This window comes from Sander lucioperca, chromosome 3 (assembly GCF_008315115.2).
Source record: "Sander lucioperca isolate FBNREF2018 chromosome 3, SLUC_FBN_1.2, whole genome shotgun sequence".
In the NCBI taxonomy this organism is placed as follows: Eukaryota; Metazoa; Chordata; class Actinopteri; order Perciformes; family Percidae; genus Sander; species Sander lucioperca.
In genome coordinates, this window is record NC_050175.1 from 16,230,056 (window position 1) to 16,245,157 (window position 15,102).

The window sequence follows — 15,102 nt, forward strand, 5'->3', positions numbered from 1 at the left end:
ATGAATACAGGAGAAAGAAGAGGAGGGGAAGTGAACGTGAAGGGGAATGCCATTAACGGCTTTGTCCGGTCCTCCCGACTGAGCGATGGATGGACACGAATAAACGAACAAATGAATGAAAGAGGGAGAGAGTGTGAGAGAAGGGTGCCCCTTTCTTAACTGTCCTTTCAGAGATTAGGGAGGAGAGCATCGCGGTCTGTTCAGTTCATCTATTCATGGGCAACGCCTGTCTGTCTCACGAGCCTGTGAGAGGAGTGAAGAGGCAGGCACATAGCCAGAGAAAGTGTGTGTTGTGGTGTGAATTTGTCTATGAACACATTTATCATGTGTGCATTACTGAGTGTGAATGTAGAATGTTGCTTGAGATCAAATCTTGCAAGTAAAAGTGGAGAAGAGAGAGCAGTAGCAAGAAAACAATACCACGCTTAGAGAATAAAATTGAAAATAGGAGCTGAGCTGGTGCAGAAGAGGGAGATGGAGGGATCATGTAATTGCTACGTGATTATGAACTGAAACGATGCACTTGTCTTACGCTGTAGAGGGAGAGAGCGAATGTATTTGTCTCTAATGTATGGATGCAATGAAGGAGGATGCAGTTAATTTGAGTGTGTTTGCGTGCCAGGAGGAAAAATAAAGGGATCGAGTTGCAGTAGAGAGGCGGAAGCATAAGGGAATATTATAGTTTCTGCAGAAATTCAGAGAGAAATGTAGGGTTTAGTTGTAATAGCTAGTGGAAAGGGAATGTTGCAGGGATGTTATATTGTAGCCAGCTAATGGAGGTAGAGCTGATGTGGTCTGACAGCATTTGTGCTGCAGGGCCTGACCGACTGATTTGAGAGCGAGTTACTGTGTGAGAAAGAGATGGCACGAGAGGAAGAAAAAGAGCTAGGGAGCGTGTGAGGGTGATGTGTCCAGATGGAACGTGAACTCATCTGTCAGAAAAAGGTGCATGAAATGGTACATTGCATGTACCAGTGCATTAAAAGATCAACATTTTATTCCTTTTAATGTGCAGGTTCGAGAGATTGAGGTTACCGATTTGTTACTTGATAGACAAGATTCAGTGCACATAAATGTTCCATAAAAACACTTATTAGCAAAACATGCATGCCACCAGTTTTCTACTAGACTAAACATGTTCCTGAATTTTAAAAACCCTTTGCTTTTAATAGTTTTCATTGGGTTTTATAGAGTTTAGATGATCTGATTTGCAATTTGAGTGGTTTTCTGCATCATGATTGAGGGCAGAAAGCATCTAAAGAGCACTTAACAACATCTCAAACAACAACATAAAGTCCATGAAAATCCCTGATAAGAAAAGGCAAAAGACAGCATCACTACATGTGGAAATCCAGAACCAGAGAAGAGATTGCACATTTCATATATTTGCTATGTTGAATACCAGAACACTGAGTTGGAGAACTTTGGTCAAAAACGTTTTTGAAGCAGGATTGCTGCCAGTTCAGGAGCTGTTTCTTTGGAGGCTTAGACCCAACAGCCTGTCACCTTGATCTGACCACAACACAAAGCTGGTGACAGTTTCAGGAAGTGTGTATGTGTGCCTGTCTCAGGTTCTCACACTCCAAACACTCCTTCCAATCCATTTGACTCCCTAATCCACCAGAAAACCACCACTCTTTTCTCCATGCCACTCCAGTTTTTCTCCTCCTTTCCTCCATCCCTTCTCTCCCTCCTCCTAATACGCTTAGAAATGTGTATGAGTTTCTGCAGAGTTGGCTAACTGGATTTTCTACAACCGCTCTCAGCACGAAACAACACACTCACAGACAGACACACACACACACACACACACACACACACACACACACACACACACACACACACACACACACTGACTAAACAGACGTATCAAAGATATTACACATGCCCAAAAACCCATTTCCTGTTTTGGATCTGAATGCAGATCAACGCAACCCCACCATCTTCTTAACTCAGAGAGAAAGAGAGTATATTACTCTGTTAGGGTGTTGTCCCTGCCTTCAATGTATTTTGTGGGCAGAACTGTAGACTGTTTATTAAAGTCTTAAGTTGCAAAACATACAATAAAGACACTTGAAAATGGAACAAAACAACTTACCATCTTACCACTTATCAGTGTATAATTCCCAAATGTTTTATTATTGTGTAAAAAAGTGAAACTTACATATCATGGGATGTGGATTGTGGAGATTAACTATTAATGTAATCCTTTTTAGGGGATTGTCAGTAGGAAAGAGCAGCCATAGAAAAGTGATCAGCTGTTGATGTTCAGTAACTTCCAAAATTTCAGCTCTAGCATATTTCAGGCTAACAGGCTAGCTGACAACTTTTTATGCAATGTGCAACAGTGCTCTGTTGTATTGTTGCCATTTATATGTTTTAATCCCCGACACACTCTCATTCAACCAGAAAAGCATGCAAAAAGTTTTCACAAGCAACACCCCCTTTTCCTTTTTGCTATGAACTTTACAGCAGTTATTAGTATCCATCTTGTGTTTGCCAAAAGCCTAATTGCTTGCATTATGTGCTGTTAATCATAAGACTTTCTTTCTGTCCGTCTTTCTTTCCATTTTTCTTTGTTGTTTTTTTTTAACTTGGAAGTTTTGTTTTCTCCTTCTATCTCTGTCTCTCTCCCTCCCCCTGGGTTTCTTTGGAGAGAGGGAGTAAAGAGAAAGAAACTTAATCCCTCTATTGAACAAGAGGTGGACCAGTTGGGGGCTTTTTTTTCTCTGTCAAAGAACCCACCCTGCTTCTCATTCCGAGTGCTCACAATTGCCTGTCCAAATCACACACTCACATACACAGATGCATCTTTTATTTGATTTTGAATTAGATTTTCATTCTGCATTGTTTGTTAACCTACCAGTATTTTTGTTATATAGCCTATTAGTGGCATATGTCTGGTTTGAGCAATCTGATATTTTTTTACATTGTAAAAATGATATAGAAGTCTCTATAAAACCAGCGGCCGGACTGCATTACAACCTTGCACGTTATATTCATGCTAATTTTTAAGTTCTTAATAATATATGAAAATATTCAGGCATTTTCATTTGTCAAGTATTTAATTGACACAGGAGCGTATATGTCATGATATATCATTATCAAGATATGAAATGACCTATATCGGGATAGAAGATTTTGGCTATATCGCCCAGCCCTACTTTGGGATGGCACAGTTCATGATGCTTAAGATTTCCCAACACAGCAGTAGAATCAACAGCACTCATGCTGCAATAAGAGCACTTATGAAGGATGCAGTCATGAGCATTAAAATGTTCCTCTGAAATGGTTCTCACAAATATAGTTGCCAAATGGCTGAGGTCAAGCCGCCATTCATACCATTTAAGCTATGTAGGGGGTATGTCAAGTTGGAGCGTTGGTGTTTTGGTAACGTGGTTTGCATGATAACCTTTGATAGTAGATTATAGATTTTATTTTCTGCATAGTGAAGGTTTAGTTGAGCTAAAGACATTTCACTTTCAATTTTTTGGTTTTAACTTTTTATCACATAGTTTTGACCTGAGTTTTAGTTTACAAGTAAGTGTAGCTCACATTTAGCATGTAAACTGTTAAGTGTGCATGTACATTTATTGACCAGGTTGCCCCTTTGCATTTTGTTGCCATTTTCACTTTCCATGACCAGTCAGTCTTCACAATGAGAGGACCTTGTTTACTGTAATCTTTAGTGAGTCATTTTGTAGCTGTACACTTTTTAATGTGTAGGGATGTAAAATTAAAGTAAAATACACATACATCAATTATTTAAAGAATTTGTAGAGAGCCCTACTAATAGAAGGATACACAACCGTCAATGACAAATTACAAACAGCTTGCTATTGTACCACACAGCTGCAGACTGCAGCTCTGTTCTATCCTAAATTGTGGTCACTCACTCTCTCACTCATTCACTCACTCACTCATTGATAGTAGGTGAAGGGCCATGCTTGGGTGCCTGGTACAGAATTTACATTTTGCTTGTGGTGAATTACATATTTAGTATATAGTCATTGCAGTGCCTTGTAAATGTGTTTGCTTTATGCAAGCTAAGTTCAAATGAACTATTATCTCAATCAGTTGTATTCAACACATAAACAAGCAAAGAGGTTCCATTTGTTGAAACATAATGGCTAAGCCCATGTACCAGTATACTGTAGCTTCACCGTGTAGGAGCATGGTTGGTTGGTTTTATATTTGTTTAGGTAAAAATGTGCTTCCACAACGCAGATCTAGTACGTACCTATTGTCTGTAATAACTACAAGCAAATTCTCTCCTGTGTTAGTAAGTCGATTCAGTCCACTACACATTGAAGCAAGGAAAGAGAAACAAGCAGGTAGAGAGATTTGATGCACTACGTTTCATCTTTCTTTTGTACCCTCTTCTCCCCATCCTTATCTCCTTCTTTTACATCTTTACATCTGTTAGTAGCAGTCTGCAACCTCGGGGCTTTCCTTTCTCTTCTGTTCCATCACAACTGACTACAAAGTGCCAGACAATTCACTCTAGTCATGCTCCATGGAAAGCTGATTGCCTCCCCCCTTCTCTGGTGGCACAGTTAGACCACTTAATATCAATATTCTCTTTGTGGTGGGAGGTGGGGGGCAATTGCCTTGACCGTCACTATAATTGCATACAGCTATCGGCACACATGCATTGGCTTGTGCACGCACACAAGCCTTGCACACTCACACACCGGAAAACACGATAACTGGGACATACTCAGAATACAAGAACAATGACACACACTCATGCACACATGCATAACCCCACGTGCACGGGAGAAATGGGCAGAATGGGGACGCACAAAATGGGGCTCACACACATATTCGCTGTAGAGTTAGTATGAGGAGACATGGAGAAATGTTTGATTCTGTTGGGTAGTGAGACACACTCATGCAGAAAGCAACTACCACTCAGTTAGGCCTAAGTGATGCCTCAGGCTTGTACCAGAAGTATGAGTGAGAGAAGTGGACAGACAAGGACAGCAAGACCGTTCTTCAAAGCAATGTCCTTATCTGTTTTTGTTGAGGACAAGTAAAGACTTTCAGATCCTAATTGATGTAAAATAAATCCCGGAAGTGGAACGCGAAGGATATAGACTAAGTACATAGTGACTGAGATGGTGAGAAATCAAGACACAACTGCACATGGATTATCAGAAACCTAGAGACTGTTAGTCATGTTTTAAGGGATATGAATAACCTGTTTTCTCATGTTCCATGGAAGAAACCTATCCTGAATAAGGTCAAAACCAGGATACTAATAAACATGCGAACACACTCAGTATTTAACAGCTAAACATAATTACTGTATGTATACATTCAGAACCTTGTGGTTCAAATGCAGGGCACGCTTAATAAGGTTTAGTCCACAATCAATACTCATGTGCTTCCTGTCCACACTGAAGCTTGCGTGTTCACAAACAAGGAAAAAAAAACACATGGGTTGTAAAATGCATGAATTATTGAATTGAGCAGAGTGGTGTGTGTGTGTGTGTGTGTGTGTGTGTGTGTGTGTGTGTGCGTGTGCGCACAATACTCAAAACTATGTCACACAGCTCATGCCCCACTGCACCTATGGTGGAACATCTCTCCAATGTGCAGATCTAGAACACAGCAATTCAGAACGATCAAAACATACTCACAAGGCATGAAATACACACACATTCACTGATGCATGGGTATTTGAACAAGTGCACCCATACAATCTTTAAGCATATACCGTAGCTTTTGTGGCAAGCAATCAATGTAAGTGCACTGTTTTGTGTGTACACATATTTTATATACACACGCACAGGAACACATATTTCTTATTGTTCTACTCTCTATTCATTGCTGCCATGGTTCTGCTCTGATTTCTCTTGTAAAAGCTGCATTGAAAATTTCACTTTAGAGCAGTCAGATGATATGAACTTTTAAATAGCTGAATAGATGCAGGTCACTTTGAACACATAACCCTGACAGTGCACACAATGTTGCTGGCAGTTGCTGATATATGAACATATCAGTAAGCTATGTTGAATATATTGGGTGTGTGTATTGCACAAAAGCAGAAATTCACACAAATGTTTAAGATATGAGCCTGAGCAGTTCAGTAAGTAAGTACTCTATAGTACTCTATATATATATATATATATATATATATATATATATATATATATATATATATATATATATATATATATATTGTATTTCCTTTTTGCCAAGTATATTTACACTTATGAGGAATGTGTCCTATCTAATTAGGAGTAGTGGGCAGCCATTTTCCGGCACCCGGGGACCAACCCAGTTGTAATACCAATGCCTACGTCACGGGCAATGGCAGGAGTTACCTAGCATGTATGCAGGTGGGAGGAAACCCACGCGAACATGGGGAGAACATGCAAACTCCACACAGAAAGGCCCTGCCTGGACATCAAACCCAGTACTCAGTAGTGCCTACTTGCTGTGAGGCAGTAATGCTAACCACTGAGGCACCGTGCCACCCAACAGTATTTAAGTCCTAATCTAATTTCTATGGAACAGGTTTTTTGGAACAAACTGATGAATAATTTTCTTGTCCCCATAAGCAGAAATAGCCACCAGCTAAACTTCCTTAACAGAAAAATGGTGTAAGTATTGCCCACACTGCTAGAGTGACCCCTGGCAATTGATCCATTGCCTCTGTGTTTTTATATAGATTTTTTTTTTTTAAAAGAGCTCACACTGAAACCCCACTTAGAGTATGTGTTCAAGGGTATTTTAGCAGTAGTAGTTGGAAATGCAAAGGGTGCCTTTTGTCTTTTCCATCACTCGCGTTTTCTCAATCATTCTGGGGATTTGAATCAGCAACCTGAAGGTCACAAGCCTGACTCGATCTTTAAAGTACCACTACAGGGACCAGAATCTATAATATTTTGTGTGTGGATAGCCCTGCTGTCTGTCTGTTAAGTGTATTGACACATGGCTGTGGCTCAACCCTCAGATGTCTGTCTTTGCTGTCCCCACCTTCAAAGGGGTGTTTGGTAATATGATTGCAGCTATACATATTTCATGAGCCTCTAAATATTGATGGTATACTGAGTAGTATAAGTTGCAGCGCAGGAGTTAGAACACATTTGTCCTCCTTCTGGCACTCCCTCCACCCTCTTTGATGGCTATTTCAAGTTACATATGAGCCTTCTCATATTTGCCACTGATAGCAGTTAACTTAAACCTTCTTCCACACACGCATAACAGATTTAATAACAACCTTGTCAAGCTGGTTCCCACTGATATTGGGATATAATATTGGAATATAATATTGGAAAGATGTGTGGGTGTTTGCAAGAGAGCTTTGAGACCATTATATGACTATGATGCACTATTTTGCACTAACCAGTGCCTTCAGTTCATGCCTTAAAGCTTTGTGGCAGGTTCAAACATAAGTTTAAAACAAAATAAATGTCTCTCCTCCACAGCCTTTTCATCCCATGGTGAACCTAGTGTGCAGTGCTGACCTGAGGATGTTCCTGTGTGCCCTGTATGCTCCGGTGTGCACTGTGTACGGCCAGGTGTCCATGCCATGCCGATCTCTCTGCCAGCGGGCCAAGGATGAGTGCCACAAACTAATGGAGGTTTTCGGAGTAGCCTGGCCAGATGACATGGAGTGTAGCAGGTGTGTATGTGTATTACATTTAAAATCAACTAAGTACTTAAAAATATAAGCAGTGTCATCACAAACAGAGTGTTTGAGAATTTTTTTTTTTAAAACATATACTGTATATTTGCACAGGGCTGAGCCTGTAATATGTGTTTTGCATAAACCTCAAATCTGCACTGTTCCTGTGCCTGCAGCTTCTCTTTGAACTCATGCCAACTGCAACCCTACATCAAAAGCCAAACTAACTCTAAACTTCAGCACCTTGCCACTTACAGTATCTCACTTTCTTTGACTGTCACTTTCTTCCTCTTTCTCTTCTCCCACGTCTCTCTATTTCAATTCAGCTCTTCCTGGTATTTGGCCATGTGTCTTTTCTAACAGCCTATTTACTTGTATGTTTCTACACTCGGTTGCCAGTTCATTAGGTACACCTAGCTGAAACTAATGCAGTCTAATACAACAGGCCTGCAATAAATCCTACCTTCATGAAGGTTATAATGTTCAGTTTTTGTTAAAAAGTGTTGACTCAGCTTTAAGGTCATTTTGGATGATGTAGTTTTTGGTGTTGTTGAATTGTATTTCGTTATACGAGGTCTTTTTGATATTTTGTCCACCCCATTCATATCAGTAAGATTCTCAGCCAAATTGATAGCAGAATAAACTGCATGATCTGATCTGACATAATCATTCTTTTCCAGGTTCCCAGATTGTGACGAGCCCTATCCTCGTCCAGAGGACCTGCTAACAAGCTCTGACCCCACTGACCAGTCATCCATGACTGTTCAGAGAGACTACGGTTTCTGGTGCCCCAGAGAGCTCAAAGTCGACCCAGACCTGGGTTACACATTCATAGGCAAGAAGGACTGCTCTGCCCCGTGCCCCTCAATGTTCTTCAACCAGCAGGAGCTGACCTTCATCCGCTACTTCATAGGAGTCGTTTCCATTGCCTGTCTATCTGCAACGCTCTTTACCTTCCTGACGTTCCTCATTGATGTTACCAGGTTTGAATGACATCTTATATCAACTTTTTGAGTACAATCACTTACAAAAATCAAGAAGGATTGAGGAGAAAACAGAAATATAACTTATAAAAAATGCACAAATTGAAGTGCTTGCACAAGAATCACTGGTAACACTTTACTTGAAGGTACTGTATCTACATAAGAGTGACATGACACTGTCATGACACAGTCATGACACATGAACCCTAACCCTAACCATAACCATAACCATAACCCTAACTTAAAAAAAAAACAAATGACACTTACTAAAAGAAGCCTTATGTCATAAACGTTTATGACTTGTTTATAATGTTTATGACACGTTCAAGACAGTGTCATGTCACTCTTATGTCGATACCTTCAAGTAAAGTGTAACCGAATCACTTTAAAAAACAAAAAAATCTATGTGGAATGAAAATTTGTTAATTAAATTTATGTAAATGTGAATTTTGTCCTCTTTTAACCCCATTAGGTTTCGATACCCTGAGCGGCCAATAATCTTCTACGCTGTGTGTTATGTCATGGTGTCACTGGTTTTCTTTCTGGGGTTCCTGTTGGAGGACAGGGTAGCGTGCAATGCAGTCAGCCCTGCCCAGTTCAGAGCTTCAACCATAACACAGGGCTCACACAACAAGGTGAGAGTTTTAGTTTATTTACATCTAGTATTACCACAACAACATCACACATCTCATGGTAATGTTTTGTAAGATGTACGCCATCCTAAAAACTTTCCTCAGTGTTATATTTTTAGATGCTATGAATTAAACCAGATATTCTCACATGATTTATCGTAATTCATTTGATGCAAATGTTTAAGACCCATTCTTAATGTGACAGCTCAAAATGTAGGTCCTATTTACTCCAGTAAGATGCTTTTCAGCTGAATAACTCATATATTCTCTAGTTAATGATTTGCTGACTTCTCCTACATGATTGATCACAAGTTATGGCTCCCACTCTCTCTCTCTCTCTCTCTCTCTCTCTCTCTCTCTCTCTCTATCTCATTCTCTCTCTCAGGTATGCACCCTGTTCTTCATGGTCCTGTATTTCTTCACCATGGCCGGCAGCGTGTGGTGGGTCATACTGACAATCACTTGGTTCCTGGCCGCTGTGCCTAAATGGGGCAGCGAGGCCATTGAGAAAAAAGCCCTCCTCTTCCATGCTGTTGCCTGGGGGCTCCCAGGGGCCCTGACTGTCACCCTCTTGGCCCTGAACAAAATTGAAGGAGATGGGATCAGTGGAGTGTGTTTCATAGGTCTATATGACATAGACGCCCTGAGGTGGTTTGTTCTGGCACCACTCTGCCTCAACGTGGCGGTGAGTACAGTCAGAAGATAAATGAGTGGGTGGGTGGATGAAAGAGTTGATGAGTAGGATAGATGGATGGGTGTACGAACGAGTGTATTGTTGTCTTGAATTATGGAGAGATGGGTAGATTAGTAAATGGATTGGTGGATGGTTGACAGTATTTTGTCTGTCATCCAGCTCTTTAAAAAATGAATCATTAATTTTAAAAGACTTCTCATTCGTCTCTCTCTCTCTCTTCAGGTGGGTGTGTCTCTCCTGTTAGTAGGCATTGTGGCTCTGAACCGGGTGCGCATGGAAATCCCTCTGGAGAAAGAGAACCAGACCAAACTAGTCAAGTTCATGATTCGAATGGGAGTGTTCTCGGTGCTCTACCTGGTCCCCTTGTTGACTGTCATTGGGTGCTACCTGTATGAACACACTTACCGAAGCATTTGGGAGACAACATGGATTGAAGAGAACTGCAGGCACCATCACATCCCCTGCCCATACAAGGTAGACTAGAATAGAATGCCTTTTATTATCACTATACACATGTACAATGAGATTAAAAGCAACTCCTTTCCCAGTGCCAACATATATGTAAAACATATAACAACATGAAATAAAATGAGTAGTGCAAAAAAAGGTAAGGTGCACAATTGAGGCACAGGTAGAGAGATATGGAAGTGAGAACATATGTGTATGAGACTGTGTAATGTTGCTATGCTTGCAAGATAATGCATGTGTCACTGGTCAAGATGCATTTTATTTGTGAAGATGTATTTGTGGAGGAAAGCTTGTCGGGTGTAAGTCTAAGATGAGACTTAAGGTTCAGAAAAGACACCACCAGATTATCTACCTGTTAAAACAGTGCAAATATAAATAGCTTTAAAAGTTGTGATCAGTTTCTCTGTATCTGTCTACGTAGATCATCTTGTAAATTCCCCAGGTATCACAAGATGAATATGCCTGTTGAGTAGTTCATCAAAACTATTACCTGCTGTCTAAAAACAGATGGCATCTCAGGATCTGCCTGTCATCTCAGCTGGATATGGAAAACAATTACACCGACACACTCTTGACAGGATTTCCAGCCGTTTTACTTTCACAGCTTACTCATGCTGCAGCATGCAAACTCCCCCTGATCACTCACTCACTCACTCACTCACTCTCACACACACACACACACACACACACACACACACACACTGTGTTCTCACACTGCCAAAGTTAGCTGGATTGAAGTACTCAGTTACTCACTATGGAGGATACAGTGTTTTTCTATCCTCATTTAGTCACTGGGATAATGTAGTTAACATACCAGTTTCTTACGGGGAACAAAATGCTTGAAGAATGGAAAATTAGCCAATTCTTTAAAGTGATCATATTATGCTTTTTGGCTTTTTCCCTTTCCTTTATTGTGTTATATATCTTTTTTGTGCATGTTATAGGTTTACAAAGTTACAAGTGAAAAAGCCCAAAGTCCACCTCAAAGGGACTTACTATCTCCAACAGAAAACACTGTTCACAAACTGCTCCAAACAGTTCTATTGTAGTCCAGCCTTTACTTTGTAACACAACATGTTATAATGTTCGCCTAGCTGCTAGCGTGGCACGCCCTCATACTCTCCTTCTGACTAGCTAGCAGTGCTTACCTAGGTACTGCGCATGTGCGACTTCCAACAAAGATGGAACAAAAGTGCGATGCCTCACTCTGTAGCTAAAATAGAGAGCTCAACACACAGGGTGAAAAGAGGAGCTGCAGCAATGTGCAGTACAACAAAAATATGGTGTTTTTTGAAAATTAAACTATGTAAACCTATTCTGATATAACCTCTAAATACAATTATGAACCTGAAAATGAACATAATATGAGCACTTTAAAGGATAGTTCTGCTTTTTTACAATTTGAGCCTTATTGTTTGTACTTTTGGCCATCGGTTATTATAACACTATACTCACTTAAGTAATGGCTGAGATCTGGAAACAAGACATCATTGCTACAGCAAGGTCAACATGGCAAAAAACATTAAAAGTCAGACAACAGTTAAGCCTTTATTAGGTGGTTAAACTGGAAAAAGCAGTAAATACAGTAGATCAAATTCAAACCAGGTAGTGGTTCTGTAAACTGTGATGGATTCTTACAACAGACAGTTGGGTCATCATTTTACTGTTTCCTCTTTCAAATAACTTTGACTAACCTTTGGATTTGTTTCCAACCTGTTTTATCCTCTGACTTGTTTTTTGACCGTCGGACTTCATTATTACTTTGTCCCTGAGCAATCACTGTGTGTGTGCGCTTGTTTGAGTGAGAGCTGGCCGTTGCACATGTGTGTGTGTGTGGCTGCGTGAGTTGGTATTTGTGGAGGGGAGGGAGCAGAGCGCTGTATGCATCATTAGCTCAGCTAATACAGCTCTCAAGACCAACTAACCACACAAAACCATCTCTGTTTCTCTGTCTCTTTGTCTTTCATCATCTCTGCTGGTTCTCACACACTTACTTCTTTCTCTCAGTCAGTCTCCCCCTTCTACGCCTCTACTCTCTCTCTCTTGCTTTCTGTGTCTGTGTGTCTCTCTCAGGTCCTGCTCAGTCATGCTCTGCTGCCTGTACGCTATAACATCTTTGTAGCGGTTGTGAAGAGCGGTGCGAGTGTGGTGTTTTGTACAGTCTGGTGCTAAATGAATAACCGAATAAATGTGCACAATGCAGACACAGACACACTCCACTGCATACAAACAATGTGCAATGAAAGCTTTTCATCAGTTTCCCACATAACTCATAAGATAACAAAACTTGTACTTTAAGTGTTTGTTTATTCCACCATTCTACTGAGTGCTGTTACAGTGGTTTTATAATAAGAGGAGTGTCAGCTTATTTGTGAATGACAGACTATATGAGAGGGGGTGGAGGCAGGTGCAAGTGCTTATATTACTTGTTAGTGTATGTGTGCATGCATGTGTCTGTAGCTGTGTGTGAGAGCTCATGAAGAGAGTACCCTTTTACGTCCTATTGTGGCTCTGGAATTTTAATATTGCTATGTGTTATTTGATCTTTACCCTAGGGGGTTTTGTGTGCAAATGATTGTCTGTGTGAGAGGGAACTATTGCATGTTTTTGGATAATTGAAGACTCTGTGGCTATTGTTCAAGTTCAAGTGACTTCATTTTTGTGTGTGTGCATGGGTGGTAATTTACTGAAGGCCCAGGGTTTCTTGTTTTATCTAAATCTGAGACATTTAATCTCAGCCTGGGCGAGACAGACAAAAGCTAATTAATACATACCAATTCTTCTGGCCCCTGATTCTTTCAAAAGCAAGAAACGCCTAAGCTTTCTAAAAGTCCTCCTCCCCTGGGAGTTGTCTGTAGAAGATGCGAGTGTTAAAATGCTTAATAACATCCTTACAAGAGTACTATTTTGATTTCAATGGGAAAGTTTATTGTACACATACATTTGTTAGTACTGCATCATGTCTGTAACCACTACACTTTGTTGGGCCTCATTAAGAAAAGGCCATCTGTAGTTGCCTGTGTAACTATAGAATTTGTTATCCGCTTACTTCCATGTCAGTCAAAACAAAGAAAACAGAGACAAAATAAAAAAATAAATTACCCCTTTTCCATACAGTACACCCCACAGCACCCTGGCAGTGTGAGAGCACTGTCTGTGATATTTGTTAAGATGTAACGAGCAAAATATTCTGGTTGTGAATTCATATTGTAATGGTTTGTTCACAACATACTATATATTCAGTGCTTGTTTTGGTGCTGCGTGAAGATACAATTGTTAACCTCAGCAGTTTGTTGTTTTTACAACAGTTGCAGTGTTTTTTGATGGTTCCTCAGTGGAGTATTATCTTTCAGAAAGTAAGGGTGAACTACTGTAAAAGTAAGGGTGAACTACTGTATACCTTGCATTTAAATATACTGTATACTACCTACATTTGCTCTCTGTTTGTTTTAAAACAGTTCTTACCTCTCAATCTACACAACTGCTGTAAACCCCTGCCCTCTGGTGGCAGATACTGTATCCTGCATCAAAGTTCAAGACCAACTGAGGAGAAAGCACTTGATGCAGTTCAGCTGCTGAAGCAGCTGGGTTTTTCTAGGATTACCTCCTCTCTTCCATCATTCAAACTGACTGACTGGGCTAAAAACACTTGTCACTGCTGGATGCTTTTGGTCCACTTAATGTGCAAGTAGTTTTGGTGGCATCCTAAGCATTTCATATTTATTTACTGTGTTAATGTTGAGGAATTATTTGTCCTGTACTTCAATACTTAAATGCAATAATGAAATATGTTCTCTTCACACACATTTAAGTTCATACAATTCAGGCTCCCATTTCAGGCTGTATTTTAAACACTCCGTTGTATTTATAAGATGACTGTGTAATATTTCATATTTCTGTTCTTTTTAGGTGGAGCAGACCAGCCGGCCAGCCATGGTATTGTTCCTAATTAAATATCTGATGATGTTGGTGGTGGGGATCCCCTCTGTTTTCTGGGTGGGCAGCAAGAAGACCTGTTTTGAATGGGCCAGCTTTCTGCATGGACGCAGACGCAAAGAGTAAGAAGATTTCAGTCCTAAATTTTCCCCTCCCTCGTATAATTTTATTATAATCACATGAAACTAAGACTTGTGTTTTCAATCTGCGACCTCATTGCCAGATGCCTCTAAATCATGCACATGGGTCCTCTAAAACAAGTTTGTGAGAGCATATGTACTGCATATCTGATTGTGATATCTGATAATAATTTTGTATGTTACATTTTATTGTCCGTGTGTATTTATTGCTTCAGACAGACAAACTGCAGTATTAGTAACCAGTAGTAATCGAATGTCTGCCTACTCTCCTCTGCCCTCCCCTTAAACTCTCTATGAGCTCTTTCTGGATTTGCCCCTCGTTACCTTTTCCTTAGTCTATATCCTTGACGTTCCGCTTCCGGGATTGCTCCGGTGCCGCAGGAATTTCTGCCAGATGCATGTATTTTCTATGTTCTATGTATTATAGTTTTTTTGTGTTGGAATTTTAAACTCCGGTGGATTTATGAAGACTATGGTTGACTGCTCCTCAGATTTCTGCATGGTAAATTGAGACAGCTAGCTAGACTATCTGTAAAATCTGAGTTTTCTCTCGCACCACTATTTTACAGCGGCTCTGTGCGGAGCTTAGCGGCGCCCATGACGATTGTGA

General features: G+C 40.3%; 1 protein-coding gene across 7 annotated transcripts in view; it reads left to right on the forward strand.

The window, feature by feature from the left end:
- fzd3b (frizzled class receptor 3b) overlaps positions 1-15,102 on the forward strand; it is a 36,610-nt gene that overhangs the window by 14,101 nt on the left and 7,407 nt on the right. For 6 of the 7 annotated variants that reach the window (XM_031314230.2, XM_035999371.1, XM_031314229.2 and 3 more), the window contains 6 exons: positions 7,440-7,636; positions 8,320-8,622; positions 9,095-9,257; positions 9,640-9,939; positions 10,171-10,422; positions 14,326-14,474. In XM_031314230.2, the coding sequence (XP_031170090.1) occupies positions 7,440-7,636; positions 8,320-8,622; positions 9,095-9,257; positions 9,640-9,939; positions 10,171-10,422; positions 14,326-14,474 (1,364 nt within the window). Of the gene's footprint in view, positions 1-7,439; positions 7,637-8,319; positions 8,623-9,094; positions 9,258-9,639; positions 9,940-10,170; positions 10,423-13,874; positions 14,305-14,325; positions 14,475-15,102 lie in introns of those variants that run through there. The other variant, XM_035999372.1, reaches the window with a different exon arrangement.